Source organism: Callithrix jacchus, chromosome 11, assembly GCF_049354715.1.
Source record: "Callithrix jacchus isolate 240 chromosome 11, calJac240_pri, whole genome shotgun sequence".
Classification (NCBI taxonomy): Eukaryota; Metazoa; Chordata; class Mammalia; order Primates; family Cebidae; genus Callithrix; species Callithrix jacchus.
Genome location: NC_133512.1, coordinates 53,594,231 through 53,610,060, shown reverse-complemented (window position 1 = coordinate 53,610,060; position 15,830 = coordinate 53,594,231). Strand labels below are relative to the sequence as shown.

At 36.6% G+C, this 15,830-nt stretch overlaps 1 protein-coding gene across 12 annotated transcripts in view; it reads left to right on the top strand.

Annotated features, from left to right (window-relative positions):
* DYNC1I1 (dynein cytoplasmic 1 intermediate chain 1) overlaps positions 1 to 15,830 on the top strand; it is a 331,611-nt gene that overhangs the window by 297,812 nt on the left and 17,969 nt on the right. For 9 of the 12 annotated variants that reach the window (XM_078342739.1, XM_003733588.5, XM_035253825.3 and 6 more), the window contains one exon: positions 11,766 to 11,906. The exons of the other annotated variants lie outside the window; for them this stretch is intronic. In XM_078342739.1, the coding sequence (XP_078198865.1) occupies positions 11,766 to 11,906 (141 nt within the window). The remainder of the gene's footprint in view (positions 1 to 11,765; positions 11,907 to 15,830) is intronic. 12 annotated transcript variants of the gene reach the window in all.

Here is a 15,830-nt window from a genome sequence, read left to right as displayed (position 1 = left end):
TCATCTCTCTCTCTCTCTCTCTCTCTCTCTCTCTCTCTCTCTCTCTCTCTCTCTCTCTCTCTCTCTGTCTCTCTCTCTCTCCAATTGAAATTTGTGTGTTTCAGGTACATACAGATGCTTTAAGTCAAAGGATATGTTTTATTTGTTTTTAATGAAATAAAATTAATCAGACATTTAATTTCCATTGCCTTCTCCCTGTGATCCACAGGAAATTTCTGGCTAGATTTCCTACTATCCCAACTTACTAGTGGCCAACTTTTCATTACTATTTTTAATATAGCTTTCCTGCTCAGGAGCAGTTCCCTGATCTTTTCCCATTGTGTACAAACATGCTGAAATCTTTGCCATGACTGGGCAGCAACTGTGACCTTCATCAGAGGTTAGATCTCAAGGTACCAAAGTGAGGGGAAATTTCTGAACCAAAGTAGCATGCTAGAAAGACAATAGTTAACACAAGGATGCCAAATCAAAAATCCATTTGACAAAGTAAAGGTTCAGTCCTGGGGAGTCTAGGGAAGCCCAAATCCAGAGCATCAGAGGAGGGCTGAAGGCTCTGTTCACAGGTGTCAGGCAGAAATAGGACTGAACTCAAGGCTGCCTTCATCACCTAATTGCAGTACATCTTATCTGCCTTCCATTTGCCTGACTCTACGCCAAGTGATTGAGACACAAGCTAAGTAAGAAGTGGACCAAAAAATCAAGGATGGTATATCCAAATGGACAGTGGGCAGTCTTAAGGCAAAAATTAAAAAAAAAAAAAAAGGCAGCCCTAGAGACGCACACTCATATAGCAGTGTTATGATCTGCTTAGATATTAGTGGTTGATGATTAGGTAGGTTAGATTCAAATATCACAAACATGTCCTAAAATTTGGGTTAGCTTGCAAACCACTTAAAGAATCAACATGCATCTGCATGGACCATTGCCACATTTCCCATCCACCTTCAACCAACCATATTAATCTTCCAACACTTCTCTGTCTCAGGCCATCATCACCAAATCCCTAATCGCTACACTGGATGTTTCTTGGTGTCATCCACCTCTCACTCCTGTAGCTCTCTCTAGCCCAGTTATGTTCTCCTGCTTTGTCTGGGTTCTCTCCACTGGTTCTCTCTCCTTTACTCTCTCAGCCTAATTGTTCAATATTTCCTCCACAGTCCTCCTTCTTCTCCATCCTCCCTACTCTTTTCTTTTTTATTTTTATTTGGGGGGGGGTGGGGAGGGGAGACAGGGCCTCTCTCTGTGGCCCAGGCTGGAGTTCAGTGGCATAATCACGGCTCACTGCAGCCTCTATCTCCAGGATTCAATTGATCCTCTGACCTCAGCCTTCCAAATAGGTGGGACTACAGGCATGCATCACCACGCCTGGCTAAACTTTTTGTTTGTTTGTTCGTTTGTTTATTTTGTACAGACAGGGTTTTGCCATGTTGCCCAGGCTGGTCTCAAACTCCTCGGCTCAAGTAATCCTCCCCGGATTACAGGTGTTAGCCAGTGCACTGGGCATCTCCACCCCACTCTCCCACAACAACTCCCGTGACTGATTCTTTAGTGTGGACTTCAAGCCCACCTTCTCTTTCAACTTCCGACCTGCATTTTAACTGTCAGCTTCACCTGAGTGTCTCTTCCAGAGATTCAAATACACTGTGTTTAAAATACAGGTCAGATCTTCCTCTCTTTTTCTATTTTCTACTCATTTAATGGTATTGATCATTCAGTTGTCCACATTAGGAAAGCTGAAAACACTCTCATGAATGTTAACCATCTCTGAATCTGTTTAGCACATGGCACATTTATCAATGCACATTTGATACATCAATAGCTAATTGTAGCAAAAAGTCTGAACTACGTACCCAAGACTTTTCAAAACACACCCCACTCCTCCCCTACCCAAACCAAAATTATTTTGTTTTCGTTATTTCTTAGGACAAATTCTCAGAGTTCACTCAGGCTGTCCCACCTCTCACCTTTACATCCGTCTGGGAATATCACACTGACTTAGCCAGGTTTTCGCATGTTTTGCTTTCCTCTTCTTGATTGTTTCCCTTACCATCTGTCAAAGTCTACGTATATTTCAAGGCAGGTCCCCTCACCTGTCCTAGATAATACCTTCCTTGACCACATCAGACCCTGGTAACACCAACACACCACTGCCACCCCCAATCTTCAAATTCCTCTGGCACCTAACATCTGTACCACAGAATTTAGCACCTGGCTACATACTTGTTCTCTTTCTTTGGTATAAACAAGGCAGAGAGCCAGTCTGTTTTCCAGTGATTCGCAGACATGGTAAATTCCTCCCAGAGTTTTTCCCAGAATTGTGTCTTTGAGGGGAATTTATATTCTTCCTTTCGTCAGATGGTAAAATCTGTGTACCTCCTTGTGATACAATGTGTTTTCCCTTTTGTCTCAGTTATCAGGAAATTTAGAGCTGTTTCAGAACCAGATTGTAATAATCAGCTTATCTCAGGATCCTGGTAATAGCTATGTATTCTACCTGCCTTCTTTAGAACTCTGTTGTGTGTTTGTTCTTAATTTTACAGTATATTTAACTTGTAATACTCAATAAATCCTTTTAGAACAAAGTAAGAAAACAGATCCTCAAATAAGCAATATTTTTCTCTTATTATATCATAATTTTCATTCTCCTACCTGGATTGTTAGTTCTTGAGAACAAAATCGGATCTTATATTTCTTTTGATTACCCAAAGTAGAAAGCATATGTTAGGTCCTTAATAAATCATTGCTGAAATATGTGCTTTGTTAAAGTAAGTTGGATTATTTTAAATTGAGACAGAAACATCTCCTAAAATGACATCATTCTAACAAAGGGACCTTAGCGTTTCTTTGTTATTTCTGCCCTTAGCAGAAATAAAACATTTATCAGAAGAAAAACATCATAAAAATTAAAAGTTAAAGTTTTAGCTATCACTGGCATCTAGACATAAGACTTAAAACAGGCAAGAGGATTAGCAAAATCAATAGTTTGCTGCCAGTAACACTTACCAGATAACAGGGTACATTTTCCCCCACAACCCCAAAGCCCTGCTGGCTGCCTTTCTAATAAACACAATGTTCAGGTGGTGTCTGACTTATTTTTTTTTCTTCTTTTATCCCCATTTTCACTCCCCCTTCCTAACATAAGATAGCAAACATTAAAATTGGCTTTCAATAAAACTACCTGTGCCAGTCATCAAATTCTTTTCTTTCTTTCCTTTTTTTTTTTTTCTGGTTTCTTTTTAGAGCTTACCCAGGGAGAATACTTTGACTTTGAAAGAAACCACAAGAATGTAATCATAAAGTCACCTCCAGACTTGGCCTGTGTTCATACTTCCTGTCCTTTTACCTCCACCTCTACCCCGCCCACCCCCAAACACTCATACATTCATCCACCAACACATACCTATGACTGTTAAATATTTATGCAGACTTGTGAATAATTCATAAAAGTACAAACACTTTGAGACTTGAAATTTATTCATCTGACTGGGCTTTACCATTGTCCAAAAAGTAAGGACTTGGTGAATCCTTTGTTTTGCTCCTTTAACCAGAGTGGACATGTTTGCCTTTTCATTTTAATAATATACTAAGTGAGTTGCCTTTCCCAACCTCCTCCTTCTAAGTAATAATGTTGCAGAGAGAGTGCATGCACAGAGAGAGGAGAAAGAGAGAGAAAGAATGAGAATAACAAATAGGACTAATAATTATGAGATCAAAAATATCCCCACTCCACCTTTCTGCTCTAACCTATATTTTAGTCTTATATTGGAAGATAAATTAAAACTCATTTTTATTCTCAAAGTAGCTAGTTTTGGAGCAAACCAATGTGGGTCCATCTTGACCAGCCTTCTGTGACCTCAACCTTGCAAGTTGTCCAGGACCCATAATTAATACTAGACTATTTTCCCACTGCCACTTCCAGCATCCTGAATCACCTCACCTCACATTTAGCTCATATTTGCTTCTTGAACAGAAATCGATTTCCATTTGGCTTTAGTGAAACAGAATAAGGTAAACAAATCTGCTGCAAAGCAAGAAGCATATTAAATATATTTTACATTTGAACAAATATGTCAAACTTCTGCTATTTGTGATTCGCCATGCTGATTCTCTCCACCATTAAAATAAATACAAGTGGCCGGGCATGGTGTCTCATACCTGTAATTCCAGCACTTTGGGAGGCCAAGACGGGCAGATCACAAGGTCAAGAGAATGAGACCATCCTGGCCAATGTGGTGAAATCCCATCTCTACTAAAAATACAAAAATTACCTGGGTGTGATGGTGCACATCTGTAGTTCCAGCTACTCAGGAGCCTGAGGCAGGAAAATCACTTGAACCTGGGAGGTGGAGGTTGCAGTGAGCTGAGATCACACCACTGCACTCCAGCCTGGTGACAGAGCGAGACTCTGTCTCAAAAATAAATAAATCAATAAATGTAATACCTGTACTCATATTAGACATAATGTAAAAAACATAACATTTAACAATGGGAGATGTAGAAGTACAGAGCTATGTAAAAAAACCTCTCTTTAACTCTGAAAATGTGTCCTTTGTACATACATGTATGGTCAATTGTTGATGCGAGAAGTAGAATTAAACATTTAAATAATTTTACCATTAGATTTTATTAGACCTGTTTGATAGAATAAATCTGGGCACTTGGATATATGATTTCTTGAAAAAAATTGTCTAAATGTCATGTTTACTAAATGTAGCAAGATCCCTAATGTCAGATTAGCTTTGGAAACTGGAAAATGTTAACCTGAGCATGTGAGAAATAAATATGAAGAGGGAATCAAAGTGTAATCCATGGATCTGAGTTTATATCTGGTATTTTTAAGCCTTTCTTTAAGAATTGTGTGTGTGTGTATATGTATATTTACTTTATTTATATAGGTGAAGTTAGTTCTTAGCCAGATGTTAAAGGTTGGCAGTTTAAGGGTGAGAGTGAAAATACTTTGCTACTTACTAGTAAAACGTGGTTGCACAATTTGACATTAAGTAAGTAATAAATAAACAAAATAAGTCAAGCCTGCATATTCTACTTTATTTGCTCATTCTTCTAACTTATCGAGGCTGCAAGGCACTGATGCAACCACATGTCTAGCTGCTTCTAGGTCCAGTCCATCTTCATCCCTGTACACACCGCTAAACATTAATACGAATGTCCACCTCTTCCCTCCAGCCTCCTCATGCAGTCTCTAATCAACCTGACCATCATAAATATATAGAATGCTTCTTTGTCTAATACCATCTTGGACATGAAGCCACTCAGCTATGGTAGAAATAGAGTTGGAGCAAAGCAACAAAAGAGGGGCTCTTTTGAACCTGCTTGCCTCCTTTACTGTCTCATGGTCTTTCAGAGAAAGAGACTATTAGTCTAGAATAAGAACAGCAATTGAGAGAACAGCTGCCTCAATTTTGCTTATAAGCCAGCTTGGCTGAACCTGGTTTTGGAGACATAGTGACTTTCTCTGCCCTCCTTGACTCAAATAAGCAAGAAGCCAGAATGCCAGTAGAGCCATAGCAGTTGAAAGGGCTATGAGAGGTAATTCCAAAGAGCATCCCTGCTTGCTTACTATTTTCACAATGGCTCTATATAGATTTGTGCTATTAAAACACCAGTTTTGAATGAGAACCTTTAGGTGGAGCTGATATTCATGAAAATCATGCCAGTGCGGGAAACACTCTTTTTATGAATTAAGCAAAGCTTGTAACTTTTTTCCATGGCTTTAAACACTCAATACTAGTCAAAACTTGTGAATATGTATACATTCTTTTATATGGATAATTAGCTTCTTTATCAGTGGCGCCTCCTGGATTAGGAGGATTCTTCCATGCAAATCAGCAGTAGAGGAAAGCAGTGCAACAAAGAATACCTTTCATGTGGCTTCAGAACTTATTTAGCAAAACTTCTACATTTGTAGAGAAGCAAATGCTAAATTCCTGGATTTCTATAACCTTCTTTCACATTGTTGCATATTAACTAATTAAGATTAAAGTTCTTACATATTTTTGGTTAATGCACACAAAAAACAAATAGACCACTATACAGAGTCTGTTGAGAATAGTTCACCAAAATTGCTTATGTCCAATTTTGAATTTCTGACCATGATACAAACAGCTAAAGATACCATTTAGGGATCATAAGTATTGTTTGAATATTAGCCACAGAAGTTACGATAAACATAGGATACTTTGTGCATTAGAAAGATCTCAAATTAAGTTGCAAATAAAGTTTCCCAGTGATAGTACCAAATTCATAACACCTCCCTTGGGCCAAGAGAGTTGGTTTTTTGGTTTGGTTTGGTTTCTGAGTTTTGGTTTGTTTGTTTAAGCACTTTCTTTTTATGGTGGAGGCATCCATTTTTGTGTGAGCCTGAAGTTTTGGGGTCCTTTGGTGGTTTTTTAGAAGTGATATTGTGGTCTCACATTTTAATGTTTCCTGGAAGAACTAGCTAGCTATTTATTTTAATTACTTCACAGGAACCCACATAACAATTTTTGAAGGACATTTTCTTATTACTCATTGTTTATTATTTTGGTAATCATTTTCCCCAACAGGACATAGTTTTTAAGGTAAGATTCCATGAGTTTTCCTTTTATTTCAGAATTTATAACTTAGAAATTTTACTTTTAATTTCTGCCCATTCTCCCACACCCACCACACTACCCACCCCAAAAAATATTTTCATAATTTGGGTCATTTAGAGACAAATGCAGCCTCAAGAGCCACAATATTTGGAGATGTTTGGAGACAAAAATTTTCCTATTTATTCACCAGCCTTCAAAACACTAAATCCTATAGGGATGTCTACCGGCGCCTGATAAGAGGAAAGTAAATAATACAGAGGAAAATAACCATTATATTCTCTAGGTTTAACTTTGGCACATATCTGACATCCAAAATAGAAACTCACTTCTTGTGAAATAATTTTGTTTAATTGATTGGGAAAATCTGCAGGTCTATTCATTTTCAGACATATATTTATGACACTAAAGCTCAATTTTAGAGATCAAGTCTTATTGTAAAACATTGATGAATGCTGTTTCATTTTTAAAACAGATTTCACTACTTGCCTCTCTTAGGTGACTCTAATATTTTTATTCCTTCTCCAGTTGATCAAATAGGAAATTTATTATTACTTTCATAATTTTTACTTTTTTGTTAAAAGCCCCCCTGGTGCATTTTTATATGTATGTTTTCATGAAATACAGAGTAAGAAAAAATAACTGTGATGTGAACTGCACAAAACCTCAAGGCTTTAATGATAATAGTTACCTTTGGAAAATACTTTTACATACTTTTTTCCATTCCATTCTTACCGCAGGATAACAAAGCACATAATAAAGCAGTTACAGAATCACAAAGCTAATAGGAACCTTTGAGGTCAGTAGCTCTAGCTTTCCATCTTACAGATGAGAAAAGTAAGATCCAAGGATGTTAAGTTAAATTTCCCAAGGTCTGTGCTTTTCCACTTTCTCCCATTACCTTTTCTGCTCCATGCTACCTTTGCTATCCGCATCTTTCAGATAATATAATTATAGTCCCTCACTCAGAATCGTACAGACCTTCAGTGAACTGGACCCCAGGTCTTTGCCTTCTAACATCCTTTTTTTCCACTCTCTGGTATATAGCCTGCTGCTGAGCTCTGCTGTCTAAAGGACCATTCCTATCCGATTTCTAGCTTTCAGGAGAAAGATTCCTGTTCATCTCACAAAGTGCTAAAGACTCCTGTAAATATATGGATAACATTCTCAGGATCATTAATAACAGACTCAGGAAATGAAATAAACAACTGACTGCATTATTTTTAAACTGTTTCTACAAGTTACGTAGTATGTACTTAGTAAATATTGGTTAAATTGAATGGGAGAGTAAATAATAGAGGTAACAGGTCTATTGTTTTTTAAATAAGAACTGAAGGTCATTGCTATGTTTTGTAGAAGGACCATGTGGTCCCAGCAATAGAGGATATGCTTAACGACCAGGAAAACCTGAGAACCAAATCCGACTTTACCACTTAATAACCTTCGTGGCCTTGGCAAAGTTGCTAACTTTCCTGAACTGTAATTTTCTTTTCTGTAAATATTGTCTACTTTACAGAGATTTTATGCAGATTAAATTAGACAATGTACATATAGAGTTAGGCACACAACAAACACCCAACAATTTACCCTGTGTTGCCCTTCATGTCTGCCTGGGAGGTGACCGGTAGCCTGCTTCTGTGCTCTGTTGGAGTCAGAGTATTAAAATCAAGCTGGTTTGCGCCTGCATACTTTACCATTATTGTAACAGCCCTGGAAACACAGGGTGTCACAGCTTTATTTCATTGGCATGTACCACACGTGCAGTAGGCTGTGGAACAGTGCAGTTTTCCTTTTTCCCTTTTCTTTAACAGTTTGCTGATGCTGAACATGGCATAGAAAAGGAAACATACAGGTGAAGGGGCTTTTCTCTAGTGAAATTTGATTGTTTTGAAAAATGTTTTTTACAGTAACTTGCTGTGGAACAATATTTCATCTACTAAATTGCCTTGAGCATTTTATAGAGTAAATCTTAAAAATCATGATGCTTCTATGGCTTTCATATGTACAATTAGTATTATAAGATTCCTTCTCAAATTATTAGTCAAATTTGCCCCCATCATCTCCAGTCTTTTCAAAACTTGTAGTATTCTGAAATAAGTGGTAATACGTAAGCAAGCTATAACGTGTTTGTGGATCCAGAAATTTATGTCTCATGAATTCAAAATCTTTAGACTCTTTAGAACCTGATGCTTTTAACTTCTTTATGAAAATTTTAATACTTTATAATATACATGAGTTTATGATATACATGAGCTTACCAATTCTAATGCTTTATCATATACGTGAGTTTACCTTAAAATCTTCTATATAAAGTATTTGAGACAGATTTGTTTTTATCAGGTCTTCAGATTAGCAGTTGAGCCTGAATAAAATAGAATAATAAAATCCCTTTATCAAAGAATACAACTAATATTCAAAGAGCACTATTGTAAGTGATATTTGTAAGCTATCCCCATAGCTTATGCCTGTGCTTTACTTGGCAACTAGTGGTTCACAGATGTCAACCTACTTGGTACTTTGATAACAAGTTCAATCAATCCTGATCAAGACTTTCCCAACCTGCGGATTTATCAATGTTAAACGGAGCCTTTGAAAATATAAGCCTTCCTCCCTTCTCCCAAACACATACATACTGTAGCCTAGAATTACTTACACAGTGACTTTTATGATAAAAGGCTCAGTCTTGGGTGAAGGGTGATAAGGAAGTTAGAGGAAGGCTAGAGAGCAATAACATTTCAGTCAATACTATTAAATATAAGAAACTGGGTTTTGGTAATATGAACAATAGCAGTTATTTCCAGGTATTTAAAATGTGAAGTCTCCAGAATATACTACAATTTTGGTTATATTTCTCAGACAAGAAACTACTAAAACAAAAAAGGAAATAAACAAAACACTAATTAAGAGAATTAATGTATCAAATATTATCAGTTCCTTAGAAAATGACTGTTCAAAACTGGATGTTCTTTTAATTGATCAAAATAAGGATTTGCAATTTTCAATTCTGTTATGTGTTTATTATAAATCTGTATTTGTGTATCTATATGAAGGTCTCTATACTCTCAGATATACTGTCAGCTGAGTTGATGAGGATCCTGACAATTAACTTTTTAAAGCGTGTATAAATCTTTAACACCCTTTGACTTTAAGAAAAATTGTTATTCGTGTTCTTTAACCAATGGTGGGCTGGGTAGCTATAAAATTAAGAATTTGCAGTGGGAATAATCTACTGAGACCTAGAATTTAATATTTACAGGTAGTCAGTGAAGGTGTAGCTACTCCCCATTGCCTTTTAAAAAATATTAAGAAGGAAAAATGGTACAAATATGCTATTTCCAGGTGTCATTGGATAGTTAGGGTTTTGGAGAAAGCAGATTGGATTATCTAGTCCAAACAGTGAGAGAAAGAAAGATGCTACAGAAGTAGCCAATAAACAAATAATTTTGCCTTCAAATCACACTGCAAACATGATATATAATACATATTTTGGCATAAAAGAATTATAGAATCATAAAAATTTTAAAAACTAAAGGCTAATGTCCAGTTTATTATTTTGTTATCTCAATGTTATACAATTCTTTTCAAATCACACCCTCTATTCGATGCTTTTTGAATTAAAAATAAGACATCTCACTGTGCACACATAGTGGCACATCTGAAATATCCTGTGTTGCTTTAATGTATTAAAAGTTTGTTCACTTCTAAGCAGTAATTTTTAAATGTCAAAAGAATATAATTCATGGAAAGAGAACTCACAGTTACCTTCCTAAATTTTCCCATGATTATTTAGGTTACAGAAGTTTTATTATTTTCACATTGCTTTTTCTCACTTTCATTTCAGCAAATGTATTTTGTGCATTTTATATTCACTAACAGTTCACTTGGAGAGATCGCTCTAATATTTGGAGCTGATTCCCTACAGATACATTCTTTAAACATTCTATGCAGAAAGGATTTGATTGTTCATATTGTATGTTATCTTTTCTTGATCTTATTACTCTGACCTGTACAGGCATTCAGTAGAACCCATGAAGAGAGTACAGACAGCTGACTGGATGAAGAAGACATTGGGGAAAAAACTCCCATTGTTTAGATTTCTGTCAGAGGATATAAGAATACTTAATTTCTTTTATCTCTAGGGCTTTCATTATCATTTAAATTTCATTTTACATTAATTGATCAGGGATTAGTAAAGCCATTATGCAGAAATTAGAATAAGACAAGCCAGATGGAATGAATAATTCATGAAGTCCAATTACGTTTTATTTCTGGTGTACTTTCAAACTTGCCTCTGACTTCTGTGCTATTTTGATGTGACAATATTCACTGGAAATCAAGAGTGCCACTTTAATTTATTGTATCCCTCTGGAGTGGAAGCATTTGTATGCAGTAGCGATATGTTAACGCATCCCCCACCCCAGACGTCAATTTTAGAGGTTTTAAAAACACTGGGTGATCTAGGAATATGGTTCATTTTCTACAAAGGTTCAGGGGCACTTCAGTGAGCCACACCAGTTCAACTGATTGTGGTGAGCTGACCCCATATAGAGAGACTAAAGGCGTAGCATCTCGAAATGATAATCTCCTGGAAGAGAGGAAGAGAGTAATCCTCCTTAAAATATTTATACCCATTCCCCGCTGCAAAGGAACCCTTAAAATGGGTTTCTTTTAAGAAACCTAGAGTTGGACTGGAGGTAGCAGCAGCTGTTGCAGCTACAGACGAAGACCACGAGGTGGCAGGAGTTGCCTTCAGTTAAAGGGTTCGGGTCGGTCGGGACCGCCAGGGCTTCAGAACATCCCAGCCGGTCTGAGTCGGGCCGACCACGGTTGGGTTTAGGCTCCGATCATCTAGCAAAGCGTTGCCCGGCAAGAATTCCGAACTAATGGGCAGTCCCGTCCACCTGTCTGGAATGTCTCGTACGACTGTGTCTGAAACCGCCTCCCCCCGCCCGTCCCAACCCCCAGCCCTTTCAGAGGCCCCCCTCTATCCCCGGTATTTATTTATGCCACTGGACAGTTCTAGTCACATTAAAGCTCTGGTTCACCTTCTCGAGGACTTTCATCTCGGGAAGTTTTATGACACTTTGTGAATGTGCAAAGTTTTTAATTAGGCTCTCTAGACAGCCCGAGGCAGCAGCAGCGCCACAAAGTCTTCACGGTCTCTCTGCTTTACAGCACAACAAGCCGCTCTACTCCTTTGAAGACAATGCAGACTATGTGTACGATGTCATGTGGTCCCCCGTGCATCCCGCGCTCTTTGCCTGCGTGGACGGGATGGGGCGCTTGGACCTCTGGAACCTCAACAATGACACCGAGGTGAGCGGCGGCTCAGGCGCCCGGGCCGGAGGGCTGGGAGGGGGACGCAGTCGGCCACTCGCAGTCTCTTCCTCTTTCTCCAAAACGGCCTTTTTTTTGGACAGACCTTCCAATTGCAGCAGGGCTGCCAGCCCCCATTCTTGACTACCCTGAAGGGAATTGGCAGATGCATTGGCCAAAAATCGCTTAATCTCCCTTCATCCTTAAACGGTGGCAGCTCCTGGACAATCAACGACCGTTTTATGCAAAGAGCAAAACATTATGCGTTCACGCCTTTCCCTGTGGAGCAGGACACACAGGCGTTTGTCAGAGTCGTGCTGAAATAACTTTATTGGCAAACACTTGGAAAATAAAGCTTTTGTGGATGTTGATTTTTAGATTGGGCTTTTAAAAAGGGCTATTTGTCAGTGTTTGCTGCTTGTACCATTTCTATTTTGAATCCATAAAAGACGATTATGTTTACTACTTTATGTTTAGATCTTTCATCCGTTTGATTTGTAGCAAGGTAAATATTCCTTGTCTAAGATATCAAACTCGAAGGCGGACTTTTACAACAGCCTCTAACTTTGAACATGCATATCAAACTCAGTATTTTTTAAAAAAGAAATTTTAACATGTCACATTTACAGTAAATGAAAATACCTATGTATTTTAGAAAGCAGTCAGTAATAAATATTGCTTTTAAATTATGCCATAAAAATTATGTTTTAAAAACTATGCCACATGCATTGTTCCTTTTAGCTAGTCTTGCAAAATTATTGAGTTGCTAATTCAGGTACTTGGATGTTTTGCTTTGTTTTGTTTTGTTTTTAACGTAAATATTATTGTCCTTCAATTTTATAAAATAAAATGGTCTCTGCATCACTTCTTGGTTTCTGATTCAAGAAAGCTCTCTATAAATAAGAATGCACAGGTAACAGGAACAAGTGCTGCAAACTATATGTCAAGTGGAGAACAACAGAAAGGTCTTTTGAAGTGTTTTGAGCAGGAAACAGCTCAGCCTTTTTAATTAGGAAGCCCACAGCTGGAGGATCTGAGGAGGAGCATACTTCCCTCATATTTTGTGTGTGTGTGTGTGTGTGTGTGGGAGGGGGGCAGGGAAATATTCTTCAGGTGTTATTATTGAGTCCTTATATCTTCAAGGGTATATACACCTATAATCGCTGCCAAGTAGTTATCTTTTAAAAATCTTTCAATTTGAGTCTATTTTTCCTTTTAGCTACAAGAACTCTGTGACAAGGATAAGAGTTATGTAATGAAGCATCTTTGAAAATAACCAAAAGGCTTGAGTATGTGAAATGCCCCATCATTTGGATGTTGAAAGGTTTATAACATCATTGTTTTTAATAGAAAGATGTTATTATCCTCCATTGTAAGGGTTTTCCAGAGTCTTCATCACTGTTTATTAAAATCATATTGCTTCTATTTGCTAGAAGAAATTCATTCATTTAAAGCAACCAAAAAAACCCAACATTTTCCAGATTGACTTAGGAGACCGCTGTATTAGAAATCCAGCTTAGTTGAGATAATGTTTAGGTGATACCCAACTACAATGCATATGAAGGGAGTGAGTGTTTTACAAACTCCTTAGTAATTCCTATGTAACTGTTTTTCTTTTAAATATTTTTTTTTTAGGTAAAATGAAACTAATGTTTCAACATCGACAAATGTGATTATTTCCCCCTCTCTTTCTCTGGGTATCAAGAGACAACCACATAAGGTTTTATCGCTAAACATTTTTTAAAAATCATTATTGGTCATGCAAACTGTTTAGTTTTGTGGTAAACATAATTCTGCTTTCACAATAATAGTAGAGATACATTGAGTCCGACTCAAATCCAGTAATGAACTGAACACTTTTTAAAACCTTCAAATCATTTTTGCCTTCTGGCAAGTTGAACAAGATTTTTCAAATATTTGTCAGATTAAAAATTAGATTTGTTTAGAAAAATCTGAATTATCCAGCACAGCAGTATGTTTTGTTGTTGTTGTTCATATTACTACATTTTTGGACCAACTTATTCCAGCTGTTCCTATGTAAGGATAGTTCATATTTACCACTTCAGTATTTCTGATTTCTACTGCTTTAATGTAATAATTTATAATATATAAATCTTGTCTTTGCAATTAAAATGAGCCAAGAAAACTGGAAATATCTGTGAAACCAAAGTACAAGAAAAAGAGACAGAGAGAACATATAAATTGTTTTTTATTATTCATCAACTTTTGAAAGGTCATTACGGATCAGATTAATACAAATATATTTTGTCATTTTCTTCATGCATTCATGAATTTTCTAGCACATAATATAGGCTGTGATCATTTTCTATCATTTATAATATCTATGAAAAGATAGTATTTTTAAATGTTTAAAATATTGTTTCAGTTTATTATAGTACTTTTATATTCCAAATAAAATTCTTGAAATGTATTAGGCATTATTTTAAATGTGTCAAAATGTCAGTTTATTTTCGGTGATTAATTTTTTGTTATATTCATATTAAGATTAAACATTTTAGTCGATTTTTAAGATTGTTCATATGTTACCTAATTCTATTCAATATCAGATTGTTCATGGAATTACGTAATAGGATTAAGTAAGAATTCTGTATGATCCTTCTAAATTATGGTATTAAAATTAACTTGGAAGAGTCTACAGCTGAAACACAGATTTGTTTTCTGGGCAGCACACTAATAATAAAGTGTATTGACAGAATTATGATCCATCTAAATTCACATTGTTTCAGCCTTTGAAAGGTTTGGTTAAAAATTCAGACTCTAGCTTGCACAGCAGGTACTTTTATTGTAGAAATTGTATATTTTTCTAAAATAAATGAGCCGGGGACTTTTGGTTTTTTTTTTTCTCCCCCTCACAATTGACATACAATGATTTAAGCGGGTGAAAGAATTTTTATTGATTTCAAGATTAAGTTTAAACATAGATTCTTACATATGATGGAGTTTTTATTGCTATTTTAAAGATAGGTATTGGGTCAATAATTTCGTATAAACAGATGGTTTCAATTCCCTGAATAACAGAATGCCGGCGGTGCTGAGCCACAGTACATGTTGTGTTTCCATCCTAATACATGTATATTAGACACAGGTCTTAAACAGTGGCATGAGATGATCTTGGTGACCCTCTTTTCACCATATTTTTTCTTTTTGTTTTAATATTTACCTTTTCCTCTCTTAATGGCATGTTGTCATTTCCCATTCAACATTCTTGTAAAATGCTCAAGAGATCTGAGCTTTATGTCAATTTTAAACTTCTAACCTTGAAGACAAGCATTTGCACAACTGATAATGGAAGAGAGGTAGACACATATTTTTTGTGTGTGTCTTTCCAAATACTGAGGTTCTTGGAACAAATTCTGCAGGTTTCATTGTAGCACCTCCTGTTCACTTTAATTATTATTATTATTATAAGCATCAAGGCTTTTAGATTCAAAGTGTTTATTAAGGGAGATATAAGGTATTTTCTATGAGTAGGTGGCTGTAATCTATCACGATGTCATCCTGGGGACAGTGCCAAAGTTGTGGATGGCTTATCAAACTTTGGTACTGCCAGAGGGAGGAAGACAGATTTAACAAAAAAAAAGAGAGAGAGAGAATTTGAATTTTTTGAATTTTTTTTTTACCTTTGTGTTTTCCTTTCTTCTTCTGATCATCTCCTCCTTGATGAGGATTCGAAGGATCAATACATATGTTTACCTTTTCCTTGAAGACACACGTTAATATGACTTTTATTCCACTATGCACCCACTTTCTGCCTTTTTAGTATCCTAAATCTTGGTAACTCCTGAGATATCTCTCTCTCTCTCTCTCTCTCTCTCTCTCTCTCTGTCTCTCTCCATCTGTCCATAAACCATGACCCAATGGGGAAGGATCCCATTTAGCTCCTGTGTTTTTTCTTGGATGTAG